The sequence below is a fragment of the Platalea leucorodia genome (genome assembly GCF_965183815.1).
Source record: "Platalea leucorodia genome assembly, chromosome: 1".
Lineage (NCBI taxonomy): Eukaryota > Metazoa > Chordata > Aves > Pelecaniformes > Threskiornithidae > Platalea > Platalea leucorodia.
The window spans coordinates 9,727,780-9,745,786 of NC_138823.1; the positions used below are offsets into that span (position 1 = coordinate 9,727,780).

Here is an 18,007-nt window from a genome sequence, read left to right on the forward strand (position 1 = left end):
TTGCCACAAGAAATAAAATTTCTAAAACTTGGTTAGTAATAACAAAGTTAACAACAAAAAAACCCAGCTGGGGTCAAAATCACTAGCAACCTTGTTACTTTGATACGAAAGATGTGCACAAAGGTATAATCCTTGTATGTGTTTCTCATTAGATTTCAGTTGTATAGCACACAACTGAGCAAATACACAGCTTAAACCCCGATGGTGACCTGCCCAAAACAGCACATACCATCTTATTCAATGGGATTGGACTAGATGACCTTTAAAGGTCCCTTCCAACCCAAACCATTCCATGATTCACTGACATTTCTTAGAACAAAAACTCTTGCTACAAACCTTCCAGTCGTTCAGCTGCTCTGAAAGGTCTGGATTTCTTCTCTGTAATCCTGTTCTACAGGGTTGAATTTTGTCACAGAAGTATTAGTTACAGATCAGTATCTTAATGCTGGAAACAGAAACGCTACCTCTGTTCTTCCAGATCATGAAGCAGTTAACTAAACCATGTCATTTAATCTCCTCGTGCAAACTGGACCTTGCGAGAACAGCATGTGAAAATGCCAGTGAGTGTTCTTGGATGAGAAGTTAATATGCTATACACCTCTGCTGGTGGTATTCCCCCCTTCAGTATTTTTCCTACATTAAAACTGCAAAAGATTAGAGCAGTGTAGGAAACACCACCAAAAAATCCCAAAATCAAAAATAAACCCAAAAGGTATTTAGCCACAGGAATCCCACTGCCTACAGTGGCTACACCATTAACACTACTAAAAAAACCCAGGAGAACATAGGACTGTTTCTTCAAGGGAAGACAGCGAGGATAGCTAAGTGATGTGAGAAATTCTGTCTGCAGACAAGATTTTAATTAACTTGGATTTTCCCCCCCAAACACACATTATGCTTTGTAGAAAGAGGGCATTTCAGTATTTAAGGAAAACGCTCATTTTTGTCCAGTGCCGAGGATGAGATCTGCATTACGCTGATATGTTTACTTGTTTCAGAATTGGAACTTTTATCAGCCTTTTATCATAGTGATGAGAAACTATTTTATATTTCACAACATTTATAAATAAAAATTCTACTGAAAAGGTCAGAGAGCTAATTAGATGAAATGGGAAAAATTGGCCTTTAAACAAGTGAATTAAGTGCATTGCTGCTTAATAATAACACAAGCTCATTTCTCTGATTGATGATAGTAGTGTTGCTGCTCTGAAGCCTGAATTTAAAATACACGCTTAAGATAAAAAAACATCCCTTTCTGCTCATTATTAGAAACTAGTATTACATTCATCATTATGCAAATAACACATGCATATATTCACTCAGAGATATGCTGAATTTTCTGATTGCAGCGATAGAGATGGATCATTTGAATTGATCAAGTAACAGAGAAATGACAATATAAATATGCTGTTATTCAGGCAATGTTGCCATTAATCCCTTTGGGCTTTTTTCCAGTATCTCTTATTTCAAGAAGAATTTAACACCAAAGTTGTTCCATAGAGTAATTACTACCATATGAATTGTGTTGATAAAGAGAAGTCTTAAATAACCTAGCTATGATTAGCTATATTTATTCATTCTCAGAGATCAGTGCTAAAGTAATAAAAAAGATGATAAGCAGATCAAGATGAGACATTTAGCATAGCTTGCTTTCTTCCTCCTCTCATTCTCACAGTAACTTTATACTATATTTTTCAAAGATCTGGGGCACAGCTGGCCAAAACCTAGTTGTTTCCCCAAAGGGAACAACTAATCTATTAATTACTAAACTAACAATATTTCCTACTTATTAGATACTAATTTACTTATTTTTACTTTTTAAGCACTTATTCTTTGCCTGTAAACTGATAAAGTATTAAATATTTGGGACTATGATTTCATAAACAACTTGACACAGTTTAGGAAGACATGAAGTCTGAAAACCAGCACTACTCAGGTGTACTGGTCATCTTGATCACCGTATTGTCCAAATTGTGAGCAATGAATGAGTTAAGTCTTTCAAATAAAGGCAACACTGTGAAGAAGCAAAAACTTCCAGACAGAAACTCCCCCAGTACCCAGAAAGCAGCTCTTAACAGGTCACCTTTGTGTTGCCGTACTGCTGCAGTGGCTGCCACTTTTGTCCCTCCTTGTCTGGCCTCGTGGCAGGGTAACAGAATCTCTCTACGTCTTCCCTTTAGATGTGATTTAAAATAATCTCCCAAGTGTGGCTACTGTTTTCTCCCCGGATTGTTTTGAGGTATCCATCATCAAAATCCTGCTCAGACCAACCTGGGCAACAAAACAGGTTGATGACCACACATCTTAATAGCAGGTTTTGAGATCTATGCTAAGTCCTAGATTACAGAAAGATGACACCTCCCCTCTAAAATTTCCTAATTATACACAAAGTTTTGATGTCTGCAAAACTTAGGAACACAGGAAAAAAGGCAACAATATAATCCTCTCTATATGAGGACATACCTCATGTGAGCTAGAGAAGGTCCCAACTTCCTCACAATAGAATAAATGAATTGTTCTTCCCGCTTCTCTCAGGGTGCGCTATTAAAACTAAATAAATGAAGACTAACAAAAAAAGAGAATAACAAACAACCGTGTAATACTCAGCCCCATTACATGGCATCACTGTTTGAAAAAAAGCAACCTGTGGGTGAGCTGTATACAGATCTTCACACACACTGACAACTTTATTCCTTGAAATTGATACTACAAACCCAATACGTTCCTTAACCAGGGAGGCAGGCCTGAAAAGCATAGCTTATTTATCTTCCCCAAGCTTGTTTGCGATTAGGAAATCATTTTTGTATCGTTGCATTCTCAACTGTTGGTGGTCTTGGTAATAGTAATGGTTTAATCATAAATAAAAGTAGTAGTTTGATAATGCTGCAATGCTATAACATTTGCAAAAAAAAAAAGGTACGTAAAATGAGGTCTATTTTAAATGCCAAAGAATTATGTCATTGACATTTTAATTGTGAGCAATAAAAATTAACAGAAACCTTAGAAAACATTAATTTTAAATTTTGGTTTATTTTATTGCTTAAATATAGATTGCACAGTGTGTTCTTACATTTATTGAAACTGGTTCATTACATACAGTACAGAATATATGACCATCAGAACAACAGACAAATTAGCCCTACTCTGATTTTAGACAACAGGCTATTTCAAGGATTTAATTTACTTTAAAGGGACCCACTACCAAAAGCTATCACTTTTCAAAATGACACAATGGGAAAGAGAACCCAAAGCAAAAGCTGAAATACATTTAAACAGCTGGATACCAATTTATAATCGTTGTGACAGTACTCAATGTGTTGCAGATAACACAGGGCCAGTATGCATATGGAGCTTTTAAGTTCTGCAACTTGTCTCAGGAACATAAACAGATAAGTGAAACAAAGCAGCTTTATACCGTACAACAGCATTCTTAATTCATTTGGTTTCATTCATTAGCTACCTATAACAATAGCTACCAAAATGATACATTTTACAGTCACTCCCAACTCCCCACTGTCTAGAAAGGCCAGAGTGAACCAATTATCAACTTACAGACTCCCTGAACTTCCAGAAAGGAAAAAATTAAATATCATGTGAACACAGAGTGTTACAAGCTCTTCATTCCCTGCACAATACCTGCACAACACCTGCATTTCCCAAACAAAGCTCATTTGAACATTGAAAACACAGCAACCTGTCATTAGCATAAATGAAAAATACTGCATAAACAGAACAGAAAATGAAATGCTGAATCTAGTTATTTTCACATGCAGCATTCATGCAACAGAATTCAATCACAGAAACAATCCTGTATTTACAGCACAGTCTCCATACTGCAAGAGTGCAAACAGAAGTACATTCTTTATTTCTTTGACTCCGTATTTTCTTTTTGTACAAAAGTGCACAGTGTTCTTAAAAAATGACAGAGTGGATAAGTGTTTTACATTGTATCCCTAGGTTAGATTTACTATTTAAAAAATTACACTCTTTATATAGGCCAAAAAACTATTATGTCTTACCTTAAAAAAAACCCAAAAAGTGAAAACTAAAAGCTAGAGTGACAACGAGTCCTATTTATGTGTAGACTGTGGTCTGATCAGGCTGATACGCTGCAGCAGTAAAAATCACAACGGAATGCTGTAGATAAGGGGCTGTTTCGTCATCCACTAACAGCTGTGATTGCACTGTTAAACTGAAAAGAAGGTCTCAATTACCTTTTGAGTTTTGTGAATGCTTTCTGAAAATCTCAGCATGTTATCTCATAGGTTTAAGTAGCTGATATTTCTCTGATGTTATGTCACATCAGGCTTTTAAAAGTAGTCCAGTGGAATACTGCACTACAGGTCAAAAAACTTAAAATCCGTTTTTGCAGTGGGTTTGCAAATGCTCAAACCAGTCAGCAAATGAGCTGGCGTGATAACCATTCAGATCTTAGAATTATGCAATCATAGATGAATTCAGGTTGGTATTTCTGAAGGTCATCTAAACCAAGCTCCTGATCAAAGCAGGGCTAACTGAAGCTAGATGACTTTGTTCACGGCCTGATCACTGTTTATCTAAATGCCTGGCTAACTTAGATGTCTTACATTTATTATAGATATTTGAGAACATTCATTCACGTTTGTGCTGCTTCACTCAGATTCAGATAGATTAAGGGACTTCAAACTTACTATTCCTGGCATCAAGGAAAGCTGTTTTTTTCTTTTTGCCTGCAGAATTTAGTGAGTCATAAAGACAGCCTTGACAATCATCATCAAAAGCTCAGTGATTTACTCTATCAGTTTTACTTTATTTACATTTGAATAGTATACTCAGATACATAAACCTATGAAAGTTACCACATTTTCCTTATTTCTAGAAAGGTTTGAGAATGAAACAAAAATGAACACAGAGATGCATCTCTAAAAATGCTTTTGCTTGAAAACATATGTAATAAATTCTTGGTCTTTAAATGGTTTCATCCAGTTTTCTTTCAATTTCTAAAATATCATTAAAAAGCTGTAATAAACTACAGAGAAATACCTCATAGAATATATTTGTAATTTCTGTATTTGTGATTTAAAATGCCCTCAGTTTATTTTCTGCTATACTAAATATATCTCTCATGTATTTATACTAAAGCAGACAGTAAAATACTACTGCATTTTCAGAAGTACAGTCTGTAAACCATACACCTTAAGACATGAAAAATATTGCACAGTTCAGTGCTTCAAGAGGAGATTTCTCCTCTCTTATGCAAAGCAGTTAACTTTTAGCAAGAAACACAGGACATATACTGGGCGTATATATCTAAAAAGCATGGTATGTGATGCATCAAAAAAATACTTAACAAGTGTCCATTAATTCATTTACTGTACTTGAACACATGTAAGGTATTGTTTATTTCCATATATTTCAAAATAAACAAGTTGGCTAGCTATGACAGCATGAACAAAAGGGAGCTAAGGTAGTGCTCCACTGGTTACATTTATTCAGATGAAGCAAGCCAAAAGCAGTCTATTTAGATACATAATTGAGGTGGAGAGGAGAAAAAAGACCCAACAAAAAAATTGAAAAAAAAGAAAAAGTTTTAACAAGTTCTTCAGTTACTATACCTCAAATTAAAGGAATTTACAGAAATACAAATTCCTACTGTAACTGAAATATTCACCTATATGGCAAGACAAGTTTTAAATCTGACTTCTACATGTGTTCAAATATGAAAATGAAGAAATATGATATATGAAAAACCTAACTTCAAATATATTACAGAAGAAAACAACTCAGGACAGTCTCATGAGTTTGGCTAGAGTAATCTGTATTTGGCTCAAGTCCATCACTATTTTAAAGTTAGCTTAGATGAAATAAACAATAAAATTTGAAAACTCATCTTGTTCTTTCTATTGTATTCTACTCTAAATAATGTCCAGCAGACTTCAGAAGACACTTAATACACACAAAGATCTGGAAACTTCATCTCATAGACTGGAACAGATTGGTAATGAGCATGTCCAGCAGTAATGGTCATCGTTCCTGAGGGGCTAGGTGGAGGACTGTGTGAGAAGAACAATCAATATATATAATTATATAGACTGCTTTCTTTTTTATAACTTGATATACAAATAGCTGAGAAACAAGAGTAAACTACACTCCCCCTCCCTCCCCCAGTATTTTATCCTATTCCTGAAATTCTAATGAAATTATCATGCCTTGGGTTTGTTTTTGGTTTTTTGTTTTTTTTTTTTTTGTTTTTTTTTTTTTTTTTTTTTTTTTTGTACTCTGGTCTAAATCATCAACTTCACTGCTGTTACAGAGCTATGAAAATGCATTTTACTACTAACAAATACTATTCATACTGCACAACGGATGTGCACAACACTCTATAATAATGTCATGTCCTATTTTGGGTGTTCATTTTCTAACTACTTTCTCAAAGAGATACAGCAATTGGAAAACAGCAGAGTTCTTCAATACTACTGATATACACAGAAATAATATAAGAATGTAAGTATACTATGACGTGGTTTCTGGATATTCTCCACTATCTAAAAGATTCAAAATAGTAACAAGAAAATCAAAGTGACTGTTTTAGACAAAGACTACTCTTTTTTGGTGTACTGGTTTTGGCTAGGATAGAGTTAAGTTTCTCCATAGTAGCTAGTATGGGGCTATGTTTTGGATTTGTGCTGGAAACAATGTTGATAATACAGGGATGTTTTCCTTATTGCTGAGCAGTGCTTACACAGAGTCAAGGCCTGTTCTGCTTCTCACCCCACCAGCGAGTAGGTCGGGGGTGCACAAGAAGCTGGGAGGGGACACAGCTGGGACAGCTGACCCCAGCCGACCACAGGGATATCCCACACCATATGGCATCGTGCTCAGCATATAAACCTGGGGGGAAAAGAAGGAAGGGGGGGGGACAGTCAGAGTGTTGGTGTTTGTCTTCCCACGTAACCGTTATGCCTGATGGAACCCTGCTTTCCTGGAGGTGGCTCCAGGAAAGTAGTAACTGAATTCCTTATTTTGCTTCGCTTGTGTGCATAGCTTTTGCTTTACGTATTAAACTGTCTTTATCTCAACCCACAGGTTTTCTCACTTTTACCCTTCTAATTCTCTTCCCTATCCCACTGAGGTGGAGTTAGCCAGTGCCTGTGTGGGGCTTCAATGCCTACCACAGTTAAGCCACAACATTCAGTTAAGTCAATTATTTTCTGCCTGCTATATGTGTTTAAGAACTCTATGACATGACCACCTGAAAGTAATCACAATTGCTTTATAACTCATTTTCATTCATCATATTCTTCTTGCATAAAGCCTTACCGAATGGTGAGTTCCAGTATCTGTGCAAGTCTATCATGAAGGAAGTTTGCCTAGGAAAAAAAATTAAAATTTAATTATTAACTACTATAATTGAACCAAGCTAAAATGAATGTGCCAGGCCATACTCAGTGAGTGTGTTTCACATCACCACATGGCAAATCTAGGCAGCGTTTCCTATCTCGATTTCTTTTCTCACTGCTGCAAGTATTCCGAGCCCTGAAGAGGCATGAGATTGAGTGAGCCTCTCCTGAAGTGCAAGGAATTATACAGCAAATTTTGGTGTTGCAGATAGGAGTTTAACAAACCTGAAATACACTTAGTTATTCAAAATATATAATGAGGTAAATACTGCTCCAGTTATCCCAGGATGAAATAGGAACGGGCTGTGAATCTAGATTTCAAAGACAGTAACGAAAACAAGATGAAGAATGTATGAGATTTCCATTGCTTTTCAAATGGTCTAGGAACAAACAAAAGCACACTTTAAATAACTGGAATTTCCGAACATTAATAATAGTAGAGATAATAGCTGAAGACAAAGAACTGGACTTCGTTAGAAGTAACAGCAGGAGTAACATGATAACATAAATCCCCTTTAGCCAGCATATCCCCATTAATGCCTATACTAGCGTCTTCAATGCTGTAAAACATTTTTCAGAAACTCACTTTGGTTTCACATTGTGCTGCGATTTCTTCAAATGGTGCTTTTTGGAACTTTTCAATCACAAGACGCCTTTTTTCTTTTTCCTGTTCTTCAAGTCCATTGTTATCTTAAACAAAAAAACCCCAAACAAACAAAAAAACAAACAAAAAAAGAGACAAATGTAATCTTTGCCTATCAAGTATAAGTGATATAAACCTTCAAATGTGCACTGCAGAAGCAAACAATGGAAGCAATGGAATTTGAAAATCTCACGTTACTTATAGCTTGGCCTGTAAGGACAACTTTAATAGATGACAGGCGTTTTCAGACGCTTTTCATTCAGTCACATTAGCTTCAGAAAATGAATTAATTAAAATTATCACGATATCATTTCAGAAATTTAGAAATAAATAACTGAAGTTTTAAATACATTTACTAGCCAAAGAAAAACAAATGCAATATTTTAATTATGTTATTCTGGCAATACCTTTTACTCTAGCAATTCCACAGTAATCTAGAACTATGCTGCATAAACACAATTGTAATAAATCTTACCAATTGCTTTCTTCAAAGCTTCAAAGGTGATTTCTTCAGTATTATCAATCTAAACACAAAGAAACAAACCCCCTTAAGTCTCACATATAACAAGCTTCTGAAAAATAAGAAATGTGATAAATACAGAAGGACAAAATGGCCACAGAGCTTTTCTGCCTTACAAGTTTTTAAGAGCTTTATCTGGAGCTTCTATGACAGCCAACAGATCACTAATTCACATTTTTACGCCACTGCAATTAGTGAGGAAATTTTTATCAAATGACATTAAGGAAAACTTTCCAAATTCTGGTCAAGACGCTCTATGGGCACAATGCTTTGGAAAAGGACTTGAATGTTGGCAGAACACTCCCTTGGGTCAGGAATATGCTGCGGTGTTTCTGTACTGCGAAGCCTCAGTGCTGGTTTCTATACAGCTGTTGCAAATAATAGCAGCTGCTTCCTGAGACTAGTTGAGCTATCAGCAATGGGATACTAAAACAAGAGATGGTAGTGGAGGGTAGAGAGGAAAATGGTTATTGCTTTAGGCTAATGTCGTACCAGTATGAGCTCCAAATAATTTGGTGCTCATGTCATAAACATTGGAGCTAAAGGGCTCTTCATAACAAGCTATGTCTGATGCACTGAGAAAATCTGTTCATTTAGTAATCTGAATATCCATTTGCTGCTGCAGATGTACTTCATTAGGAATTGCTTGGGGCTGCAAAATTACCAAAGATGCACGAACATTCCTCTGAAGAGCCCCAGCTCATGGATCTTCGTGTTTCAACTCTTTATAGACCTAGAGCTTCTACATCAGTAAGCATATTTACAGTGAAACCACCGTGACAACATTAGGGGAGAATGCTTAGATAGCCCAACAGTGTTCACCTGAATATAACATGGTTTCCTGGCTTGGACTGCCTTACTTTAATCCTTCAAAACTAACTACATGTAAACAGGCAGCACTTTTATAAACACTAATTGTTTAGAATGGTCTAATATGATTTAAGATAAAAGATCTGTAAGGTAGCAAAAAGCTATTTCACCCAATTCAGAAGACTGAATTCTTTCAATTTTTTAATGCATTGACTTGACCTATTGTAAATGGAAAAGCCAGAAGTAGCTTTTTCCTTTTTATATCAGTGTTATTTCAGGAGATGGAGCTGTAAATGATACTTGTCTAACAGATTTTACTACATTAGCATCACATTCTTTACCTCTGAATATATAAACAATACATGAACAGCAAAACTACCTTTATGTCAAATATTTGTGGATATGGCTAGAGATAAAGAGTATTCAGATTTTGAAACAGTCACCTCTTATACAATTCATATTTGGTAAATATTACTTGTTTATGGCAGCCTTTCAGATTTCTACTTAACCTCCGTAGTAGTTGCTGATATTAGCCAGCATTATATTTGGTTATTAATAACACAGGAGTATTAGTGCTTTTGTCTTATAAATGGAGATAACTGTGGAATAAACCATCTTCTTGAACAGGACTCACTAACAGACTTGCTACATCTTGTGCTGACAAAAGAATTGCATTCGTATTGTATACAGTAATAGATATTTTATGGATAAACAGTCTTCTACCTTACACAGTGCAGACATGATACCATACAACATTAATCCTAGAACTTCCATTAATGAAGTAGTTTATCCTCTCAGTCATAAAGCCTTATGCTCCTTTTGTTTTTGCAGTTTAATTCTGCAGACTGTTAGGGATTATGTTATATTTACTAACCTACACAGCAAGAGAACCAGATTTAATATCCTCATGGACTTTTTTTTCTCTCCTCTTGAGTTACATCCAGTGTATCATCTTATGTTGCAGGTGGGCAAACCCATGCATTATGGGGGAACAAGAATTAGGAAAAATTACAGAGCCCCATTACTGAAGGAACAGGCTGCCCAGGGATGGGGATCCCTGTAGGTATTTAAAAGACGGGTAGACGTGGTGCTCAGGGACATGGTTTAGTGGTGGACTTGGCAGTGCTGGGTTTACAGTTGGACTCGATGATCTTAAGGGTCTTTTCCAACCTAAATGATTCTGATTCTATGAATGTTTTTCAAATGTTCATGATTTAGGTATCAAGGTGCAGCCAGCAAATTGGAAAATATTGGTTTTCCCTTTGCATTGTAAACAAACATTGTAAAGTAACTAAAGGAGAAACGGTTTCATGTGTTTCTGATTAATAGAATTCTTGTTTTTAAGAGAGACAAACTGTAATTCATTATCCAAGACACTGTACCACATTAAATTGAGAACCCATACAGAGATTTTGATTTATCTACAACTGCTATATCCTCTTCAAAAACATCTATATATCAATGCTTAACATAACATCAGCATAATCATTTGAAATCTGAAATGGAATCTTCTCTCATTTAATTCTACTGTCAAGAGAAATGTTCAATCACCTACAATCACATATAACACATGATTTTAAAAAAGGATACTAATGTCAAATACCCCCATTCCTATTACGAGCATTTACTTTCTTCAGAAAGCTAAAGATTATGATAATCTGGTTTAATTTTCAAACACTTTTTTCTTCTTTCTCCTAAGCTTTTATGTAGTTTATCCTTGCTAACGCACAATACCAAGAAGTGAACACAGAATATCATCTGAGGTATCATCAGCACAGAGCAGAAAGGAATAATAATAATAATGACGCAAAACATAAACCACTTCTGTCAGTAAGTTCTAAAATGGGGCTTGCTCCTTTACAATAGCTTAACATTACGTTTTTAACTAACATTGAGCTTGACTCTGTCCACACATTCTGTTTCGTGCCCCTAGCCTGTTTGTGCTTTAAGATGGTAAAGGTAGGATTCGTTTGCAGGTACAAACACCTCAATTTCAACAGCTAATCTCCATCGCAGCCAGCAGAAATCTGGTTAATAAGAATCAGCAGAACCTTGAAAAAGATTCAGTAGAAATGGAAATTTATTTTAAGAAATACTTCACATGAAGTATCAAAAGATGTGGGATCATTTTAATTATAATGCAGCCTTCATAAGGGATAATTAGCATCAGCTCCTGTACCCTACATATGAACTTTTTGTTGCTGCCTTATCCTTCCTGTGCCTTTAAAGCACTGTGTGCTAAACTCTTCTGGAAGGAAAACATGACACTGTAACACTGTGGTGTAAGCAGCCTGCCTAGTCTTTACCTGCGCCTCTCAAAGACAGCAGGTCTCTCACTAGTCTTTTACCTGTCAGCCCCATGTTGATGAACAAGACTCTCAGATACTTCAAATGATGCAGGGATACAGATGCAGGAATTTTATTTGATCCCTCAAAATGCAAAGAAAACTTTTTAGAATATTTACTCATAAAATATTAGTTGTTCGGCATATATATGTATTGCTACCCCATATTCTGCAGTACTATCTGTAAAAACTATAGTGACAAAATACTTTACGTTTTTATAGAGCAAGCTCAAGATTAGTGTCTCTGCCAACATGTTTCTACAAATATAGGAGTTAAAAAAATCAATCTCTCAATGCATTTAACATTGCTGGCACACTTAGATACTAGACTTTCTGGAAAAATGCTATTTGCATTCCACTGCCCCCCCTCCAAAGATGCTGCTTTAAAATATCCTGTGATTTTCATACCTTATCCTCTATGTTGTTGCCAGTCAGAATATCCACCTGAATAGATACCGTGTCCACAATGCTCTTCCTCCTGGAGAGTCTGTCCTCATCTAGAAGAAAACCAACTTAATCTTACTTTTTGTATAACAGTTGAAACATGATCAATTGAATTTCTACACAGCAGATGCAGATTTGTTTCTATATGCCTATTTAACCCAAGATCATCTATCTTATCATTTGGATTGTTCTGAAAAATGATCAGTTACTGCTCTAAATTATTAAATATGAAGGAAAATAACCTTTTTATTGTCCCTTCCCCCTCTCATCCCAGATCTTGCCAACTTTGCCTTGAAAGCCCTGAATTTTAAAAAAATGAGATCAGATCTTATTCAAACGCATAATAAATAACATAGTGCATGATGATATATTGCTGCAGAGTAATTTTCAAAAGCCTGAACTTATTCTTTTGGTTTTGAAATTGAAATATTAAGGTCTTAATTTGAAGGTACTCTGAAACAGAAAAGGGCTTCTTGGAAGATGACTCATTGACAGAAGAAATAAAGATTTCTGAATGGAAATGAACAACAATCCTTCCTTATTCTTGTTGCTACAAGTACCATATTCAGCAAGTCTAAAAATCCACTTGGTGAAAAAAAATTCTCTCCATTTCTAACTTCCTGCAAACATTTTAGCAAGTCCAGCTGGCCTAAAAAGTTGACAGAATAAGACCAACTGCGCTGGTACTAAAAGGAGCACAATTATTTCATTAACGCGGAAGCAGATTATGATCAAATGATCCATCAGCTGATGGATTTTCCTTTTGTGACTGCACTCCTGAGATGATACACCAATAACCTTTTCTCATCTTTGACATTTAATATATTAACACAAGATTAAAAAGAACAGTTGAAAATGCATTTACAGACATGTCATGAGGATCCTCTGACAAATGGAGACTTGAGTGGCCTGACTTATGTGTATCTCATTTACAAAACCATGAATTCCCATGCCACATTTTAGATTTTAGCCGAGATCAAGCCATTTGGATCTGGCCATTATTATTTGACGACTTGCACTGCACATAGTTAGAAGCACCTACAGGCACTTGATACTAAGATAAGGATAAGAACCACGACTGAAAAACTACCCCACCACAAGGTAATTTATACTTTTCTTCCGCAACCTTTGTTTAATCCACTTCTAGCAAAGCACTTTTGCAGTGCAAATATTGAGCTTGAACCAACAGGATTCATTCCAGCAGAGCTGAACATACTCAGCTTTTAAAAAAAACCCAAGAAATAACTTTCAGAAGTTGTATAGATGAAATGCTATTTTAAGATCAAGAGGCAGTGAAAGAACAAGATTAGTGAAAAACACCTGAATTCTAGCTATCTTTGCCAGGTTCTCAGAGTCCCTGAGCATTTGAAGTGGCATTTTGAAGGATTTACTTAATTTTTAATCCCTGACGGCTTACTGGTACACAACCCAATACATACAGAGTCTGAGGAAAGCACCTTAGCCCTCAAGAGCAAACACAAGACAAAGCTGCATCTTTGCTGCCATCTTGCTGCTCTCTCTATAATTGACATGCAAACACCAGAAGATACATTTTTGGGACTACTTTACATCGAATTCATTTTTATAATGGATGCCTCCCTACACTTGCCTAATAAAAATGCTCATTCTCTAATTTCAACACATTAAGTGGGTAAAAAATTGTGAAAATTGTAATTTTTTCTGTTACGCTATAAAGCTTGTCTCTACACACACAAAGGAGCCCAGAGGCACGAGGGCAGCGGTGGAGACCCAATACCCACTGCCCCAGCCCCTACCAGGGCCGTCCCACAAGTCTTGGCCATGGGGCAACGGAAGCAGCTCTCTGGGTCACCTCACTGACCAAGTCAGGGTCAGTGCCTGGGGTATGGGACACTTGAGATGCAGGGGAACAGCATCTTGGGATTGTGCAAGGCTTAGTATGGGACGTTTAGGGGAGGAACCAAGGGTGGGGAAAAGGAGGACTGAGATGGTTTGGGGAGGAGCAAGCAAGGAAAACAGAGGGATAAGGGGATAAAGGCATCAGTCCCATGTAAACGGGTTGCTGATGAGCACATGCATCTGGCCATGCCCTGAGCCTCATCAGTGCAGCCTGTCCCATCTTCTCATTAAATCCCATTTCTCTTTTCCTGGCCAAGGGACTCTATTCTTTGCGTAGGTGTGTGTGTGGGGGTCTGAGCTCAGCAACTGCAGTCAGACCATGGGTCAGAGGGCCTGTGTGTCTCAAGCAAGCGAGGGAACACAGCACCAGTGCATGGTTACAAGGGAACATCAAGCTGGACCAGCAGGCGAGTAGATCAAGTGGCTTGGGAGCTGGGGGTGTCCGTGTGTGTCTGTCTGTCTGTGTGTCAGTCTGTCTCTGAGGGGAATGCACCCAGAGGGACCATGAGGCCCAGGCCAACTGTCAGAAAGAGCATGGAGCCTGGGAGGTTGACCGAGACCCATGTGTGCACACGTGTGTGTTACTGTGCACAAGGGGGATCTGCACCAGCAGCCGGACTGCGGCTGTTGGCCCTGGGGACTGACATGCCCAGGTGCCAGTGACTGGGGAGACTGGGAACCAGGAGACAGCTGGTGGGTAGACTGTGTCTAAGCCCAGCCGCTGGTGGGATGCACACAGAACATATGCACATATACATGTCCCACTAATGGACCTTTATCCTGAACAGCCAGTGAGTAAGATGAATCATCGGTCTGTGAACAGCTGAGTGCTTCTTCCAACCTTCTACGAAGTTCTTGTAACTTCACTCAAAGAAGTAATTAGTACTATCACAAAAATGATACCTATAGCCCCTACTACCTGCTCAAGAAAAGAAAATAGGAAGCTACCATATTGTAGAGTTCCAAACCAAGAGTAAACACAAAGGCAAATCTTGCAGCAGCTAACATTGCTACAGGTATATCAAGGAGATAAACAAAAAAAAGGAGAAGGAAACACTAAGTACAACACAATTTCTGGCCTAAAGGTCTAAAGGCCCTCTAAAAGCACTTTTTTTTTTTGACTGTGCACGTTCTATACACACACCACAGCTAGCAGGAGAGCAGGCTGACCTACAACTCATTTTTACCTTTTGACTTGTGTCTGCATTTATGAGGTTTTTTGCCTGATGGAAATAGAGCTAAATTTAAAAAAAAAATATATACTAGACAAAAAAATGATTAGATATACATTTAAATTATCAGCTTCCCCCCTCCCCCAAATAAGGAAGAGAACAAGGTACAAGAAATCGCAAATATGAATGTCTTTCAAACTGGTAAGAAGTACCAAAACCTGAAACAAAGACAGGATGATGATTTTATGTCTATAAGTCATTGTTAATCATTATATCACTGATATTCAGAATTACTAGAAAGAATTAGGATAAAATCTTTACTGGCCTTTTGGGTTCAACCATAACTTTCACAGGAATATATAAAAAATGGATCCATCTTTTACCAAAATTAATGATATATTTTGAAACACTATATTCAAGCATTGTAATATAATACTAGAAATGAAACATTTCATTGAAGTATAAAATGAAAAGTTTCAGAGATCCAAAATATTCACTTTTGTCCTGATTTAGTTAAATGAAAATCTTGGAAGTTCAATATCCCACAGGATCAGGGATTAATGATCCTAATTAGATACAATAACAGACATGGAACCAGTGTTGGTTACTGCTCTTTACAAAAAGACCACCAAAAAACACCTCCATCTGATTCGCATACACTAAGATTTAGCATTACGTATAGCCATTTCTCATCACCTGAAGAAGCAGTTAATCACATACTTGCAGCTAAACTCACTTAACCTTGATGTCAGAACTTACATATCTTCCTGTGTAGGAATACATTTTTATCAAAGTATCCAAGAAAACCCTAGCAAGGTCATTAAGGTACAAACACATCTCAATTTCTATAAGAGGCTTAACACAGATTTCAAACCAGGTTATCTTTCTCATTGCATTCTCATTCACTCAAAGACAGTAAAAATTTGAAAATGTAACATTTCCTTACTTGCTACCTACCTCTTCTGGCAATATTAAAATATAATGTTAACTGTTTTTTTGGATGCCAGAAGAAATAAGCTGTCAAGTATAGCAACATTTTCCTTTTTAGAAGAAGACAACCAGCAAGAGAAAACACAGACATTGCCGCTGTGTCTCAGAATATATCACTAGTTTGCCTGCTAGCACTTGGGACAAAACCACATCTGTCTGGAGAACTCATTCCCTCCCACAGCAGCTATCCAAAAAAGCTTATTCAAGAGCAGGCAGCAATGTCTCTGAATCGTACTGCAAGTGTGACAGATCTGGCATTCATTTGTCCGTATGTGCTATGTTTCTTTCTATGCATGAGCTACAAAACAGAGGAATCACATTTTCCTGCTAGGTACTTTTATTTCACAAAAAGGTCATGCTTCAGACTGGGATGTCCCATAGTCTATTACAACAGCAACCAGTTACGTACAATCACAAAAGAGACATGGTTAATAAAACAAATTCTTTGAACAATTTTTTTTCAGTAAGTTGCTCAATTGGCTGTTGAAAATACCTTAGAAGGTGAAAAGACACAATGTCACATACTAGCTAGTCATTCACACACTATTCAAGCATCCTGGGTAGCACAAACTCTCACCAATCTTCCTCAGGAATACTTTATTTTCATTGTGTTACTTGACACCAAGCTAGCATAGGTATCTAACGGAGGAAAACGTAACACACTTGATGAAATTAACATCTGCTCATTGCAAATTTGACTAAGGCCAATAACTCAAGTCAGCACAAGGCCATATGGCAAAAGGATGGAATAGGTTCCACTCAGTGTTTACAGAAAAAGGATAAAGTATGCTGACTTGTATAATCCTTCCTCACCTGCTAACTCAAGTGAATACAGAAAAGCAGTACTAATCACTACTATCTTCTTAGGTATTCTTTTGAAAGCAAAGACTTCATTAAAAAGGGTTGAAGTGGGTTCAAAAACTTTCTGCCCCACTTCCTGAATTTTAAAAAAAAAAAAAAAAAAAAAAAAAGAAATCTTAAAAGGACACAAGGTTGAAACTTCTTAGCAATAATACAGTAGCTAATGAGAGAAAAAAACATCTTGAGAAAACAAAATTATACTTTGACTAAGTTTTGTTGCCAAGTAATCACACTACATTTCATTGGCACACAACACATTAAGCAAGCATTCTTAATAACTGGCACTTAGCAGTTTTGCCACTAATCACCACTTACCTGTTACCTGGGGTACATAAGGAACTGACAATCTTTCCACACTGTATCCACTGCCTCCTAATGATTCTGCAATCTTGTTTGTCAGGAAAAATAAATTTTTTTCATGCTTCTCTAAGGATTTTGGAAGACTGTCAAAATATATATTTGAAGTTATTATCTACCAACAGAGATTTGTTCATTAAGTAAAATACTTTTATAATGTCTGCAAGCAATCAAAAAGGGTCAATGGTAATGATTTGACACAAATAAAACTTGCTCAGTTATTTAGGAATGAATATACACTCCAAAATTAGTCCATTGAATACCTCTGCAATATTTTAAGTTACCTTAACACTTCTTGGTTATCTAAATTATGTTCCTCACCTATTCTGCTACGTCTTGAGAGACTATAGTCTCTGTTAAATGGAAAACACTGCAGAGTAATAGTATTTGTTATTTGCCAGCAATGTGCCCTTGTGACAAAAAAAGGTAAGGGTATCCTGGGCTGCATTAGGAGGAGTACTGCCAGCAGGTCAAGGGAGGTGATCCTTCCCCCCTGCTCAGCACTGGTTAGGCCACACTTGGAGTGCTGTGTCAAGTGCTGGGCTCCCCAGGACAGGAGACACATGGACTTACTGTAGAGAGTCCAACAAAGAACACTAAGGTGATTA

The 18,007-nt window shown here is 36.9% G+C and overlaps 1 protein-coding gene across 5 annotated transcripts in view; it reads right to left on the reverse strand.

Moving 5' to 3' along the window:
- Window positions 1-3,059: 3,059 nt before the first annotated feature.
- Window positions 3,060-18,007, reverse strand: part of EFR3A (EFR3 homolog A) — an 87,548-nt gene continuing 72,600 nt past the window's right edge. For 4 of the 5 annotated variants that reach the window (XM_082312227.1, XM_082312228.1, XM_082312229.1 and 1 more), the window contains 6 exons: window positions 17,358-17,485; window positions 12,106-12,194; window positions 8,498-8,546; window positions 7,966-8,069; window positions 7,300-7,349; window positions 3,060-6,032 (listed from right to left, as the gene is read on the reverse strand). In XM_082312227.1, coding sequence (XP_082168353.1) covers window positions 5,927-6,032; window positions 7,300-7,349; window positions 7,966-8,069; window positions 8,498-8,546; window positions 12,106-12,194; window positions 17,358-17,485 — 526 coding nt within the window. In that variant the 3' untranslated portion in view covers window positions 3,060-5,926. The remainder of the gene's footprint in view (window positions 6,033-7,299; window positions 7,350-7,965; window positions 8,070-8,497; window positions 8,547-12,105; window positions 12,195-17,357; window positions 17,486-18,007) is intronic. The other variant, XM_082312230.1, reaches the window with a different exon arrangement.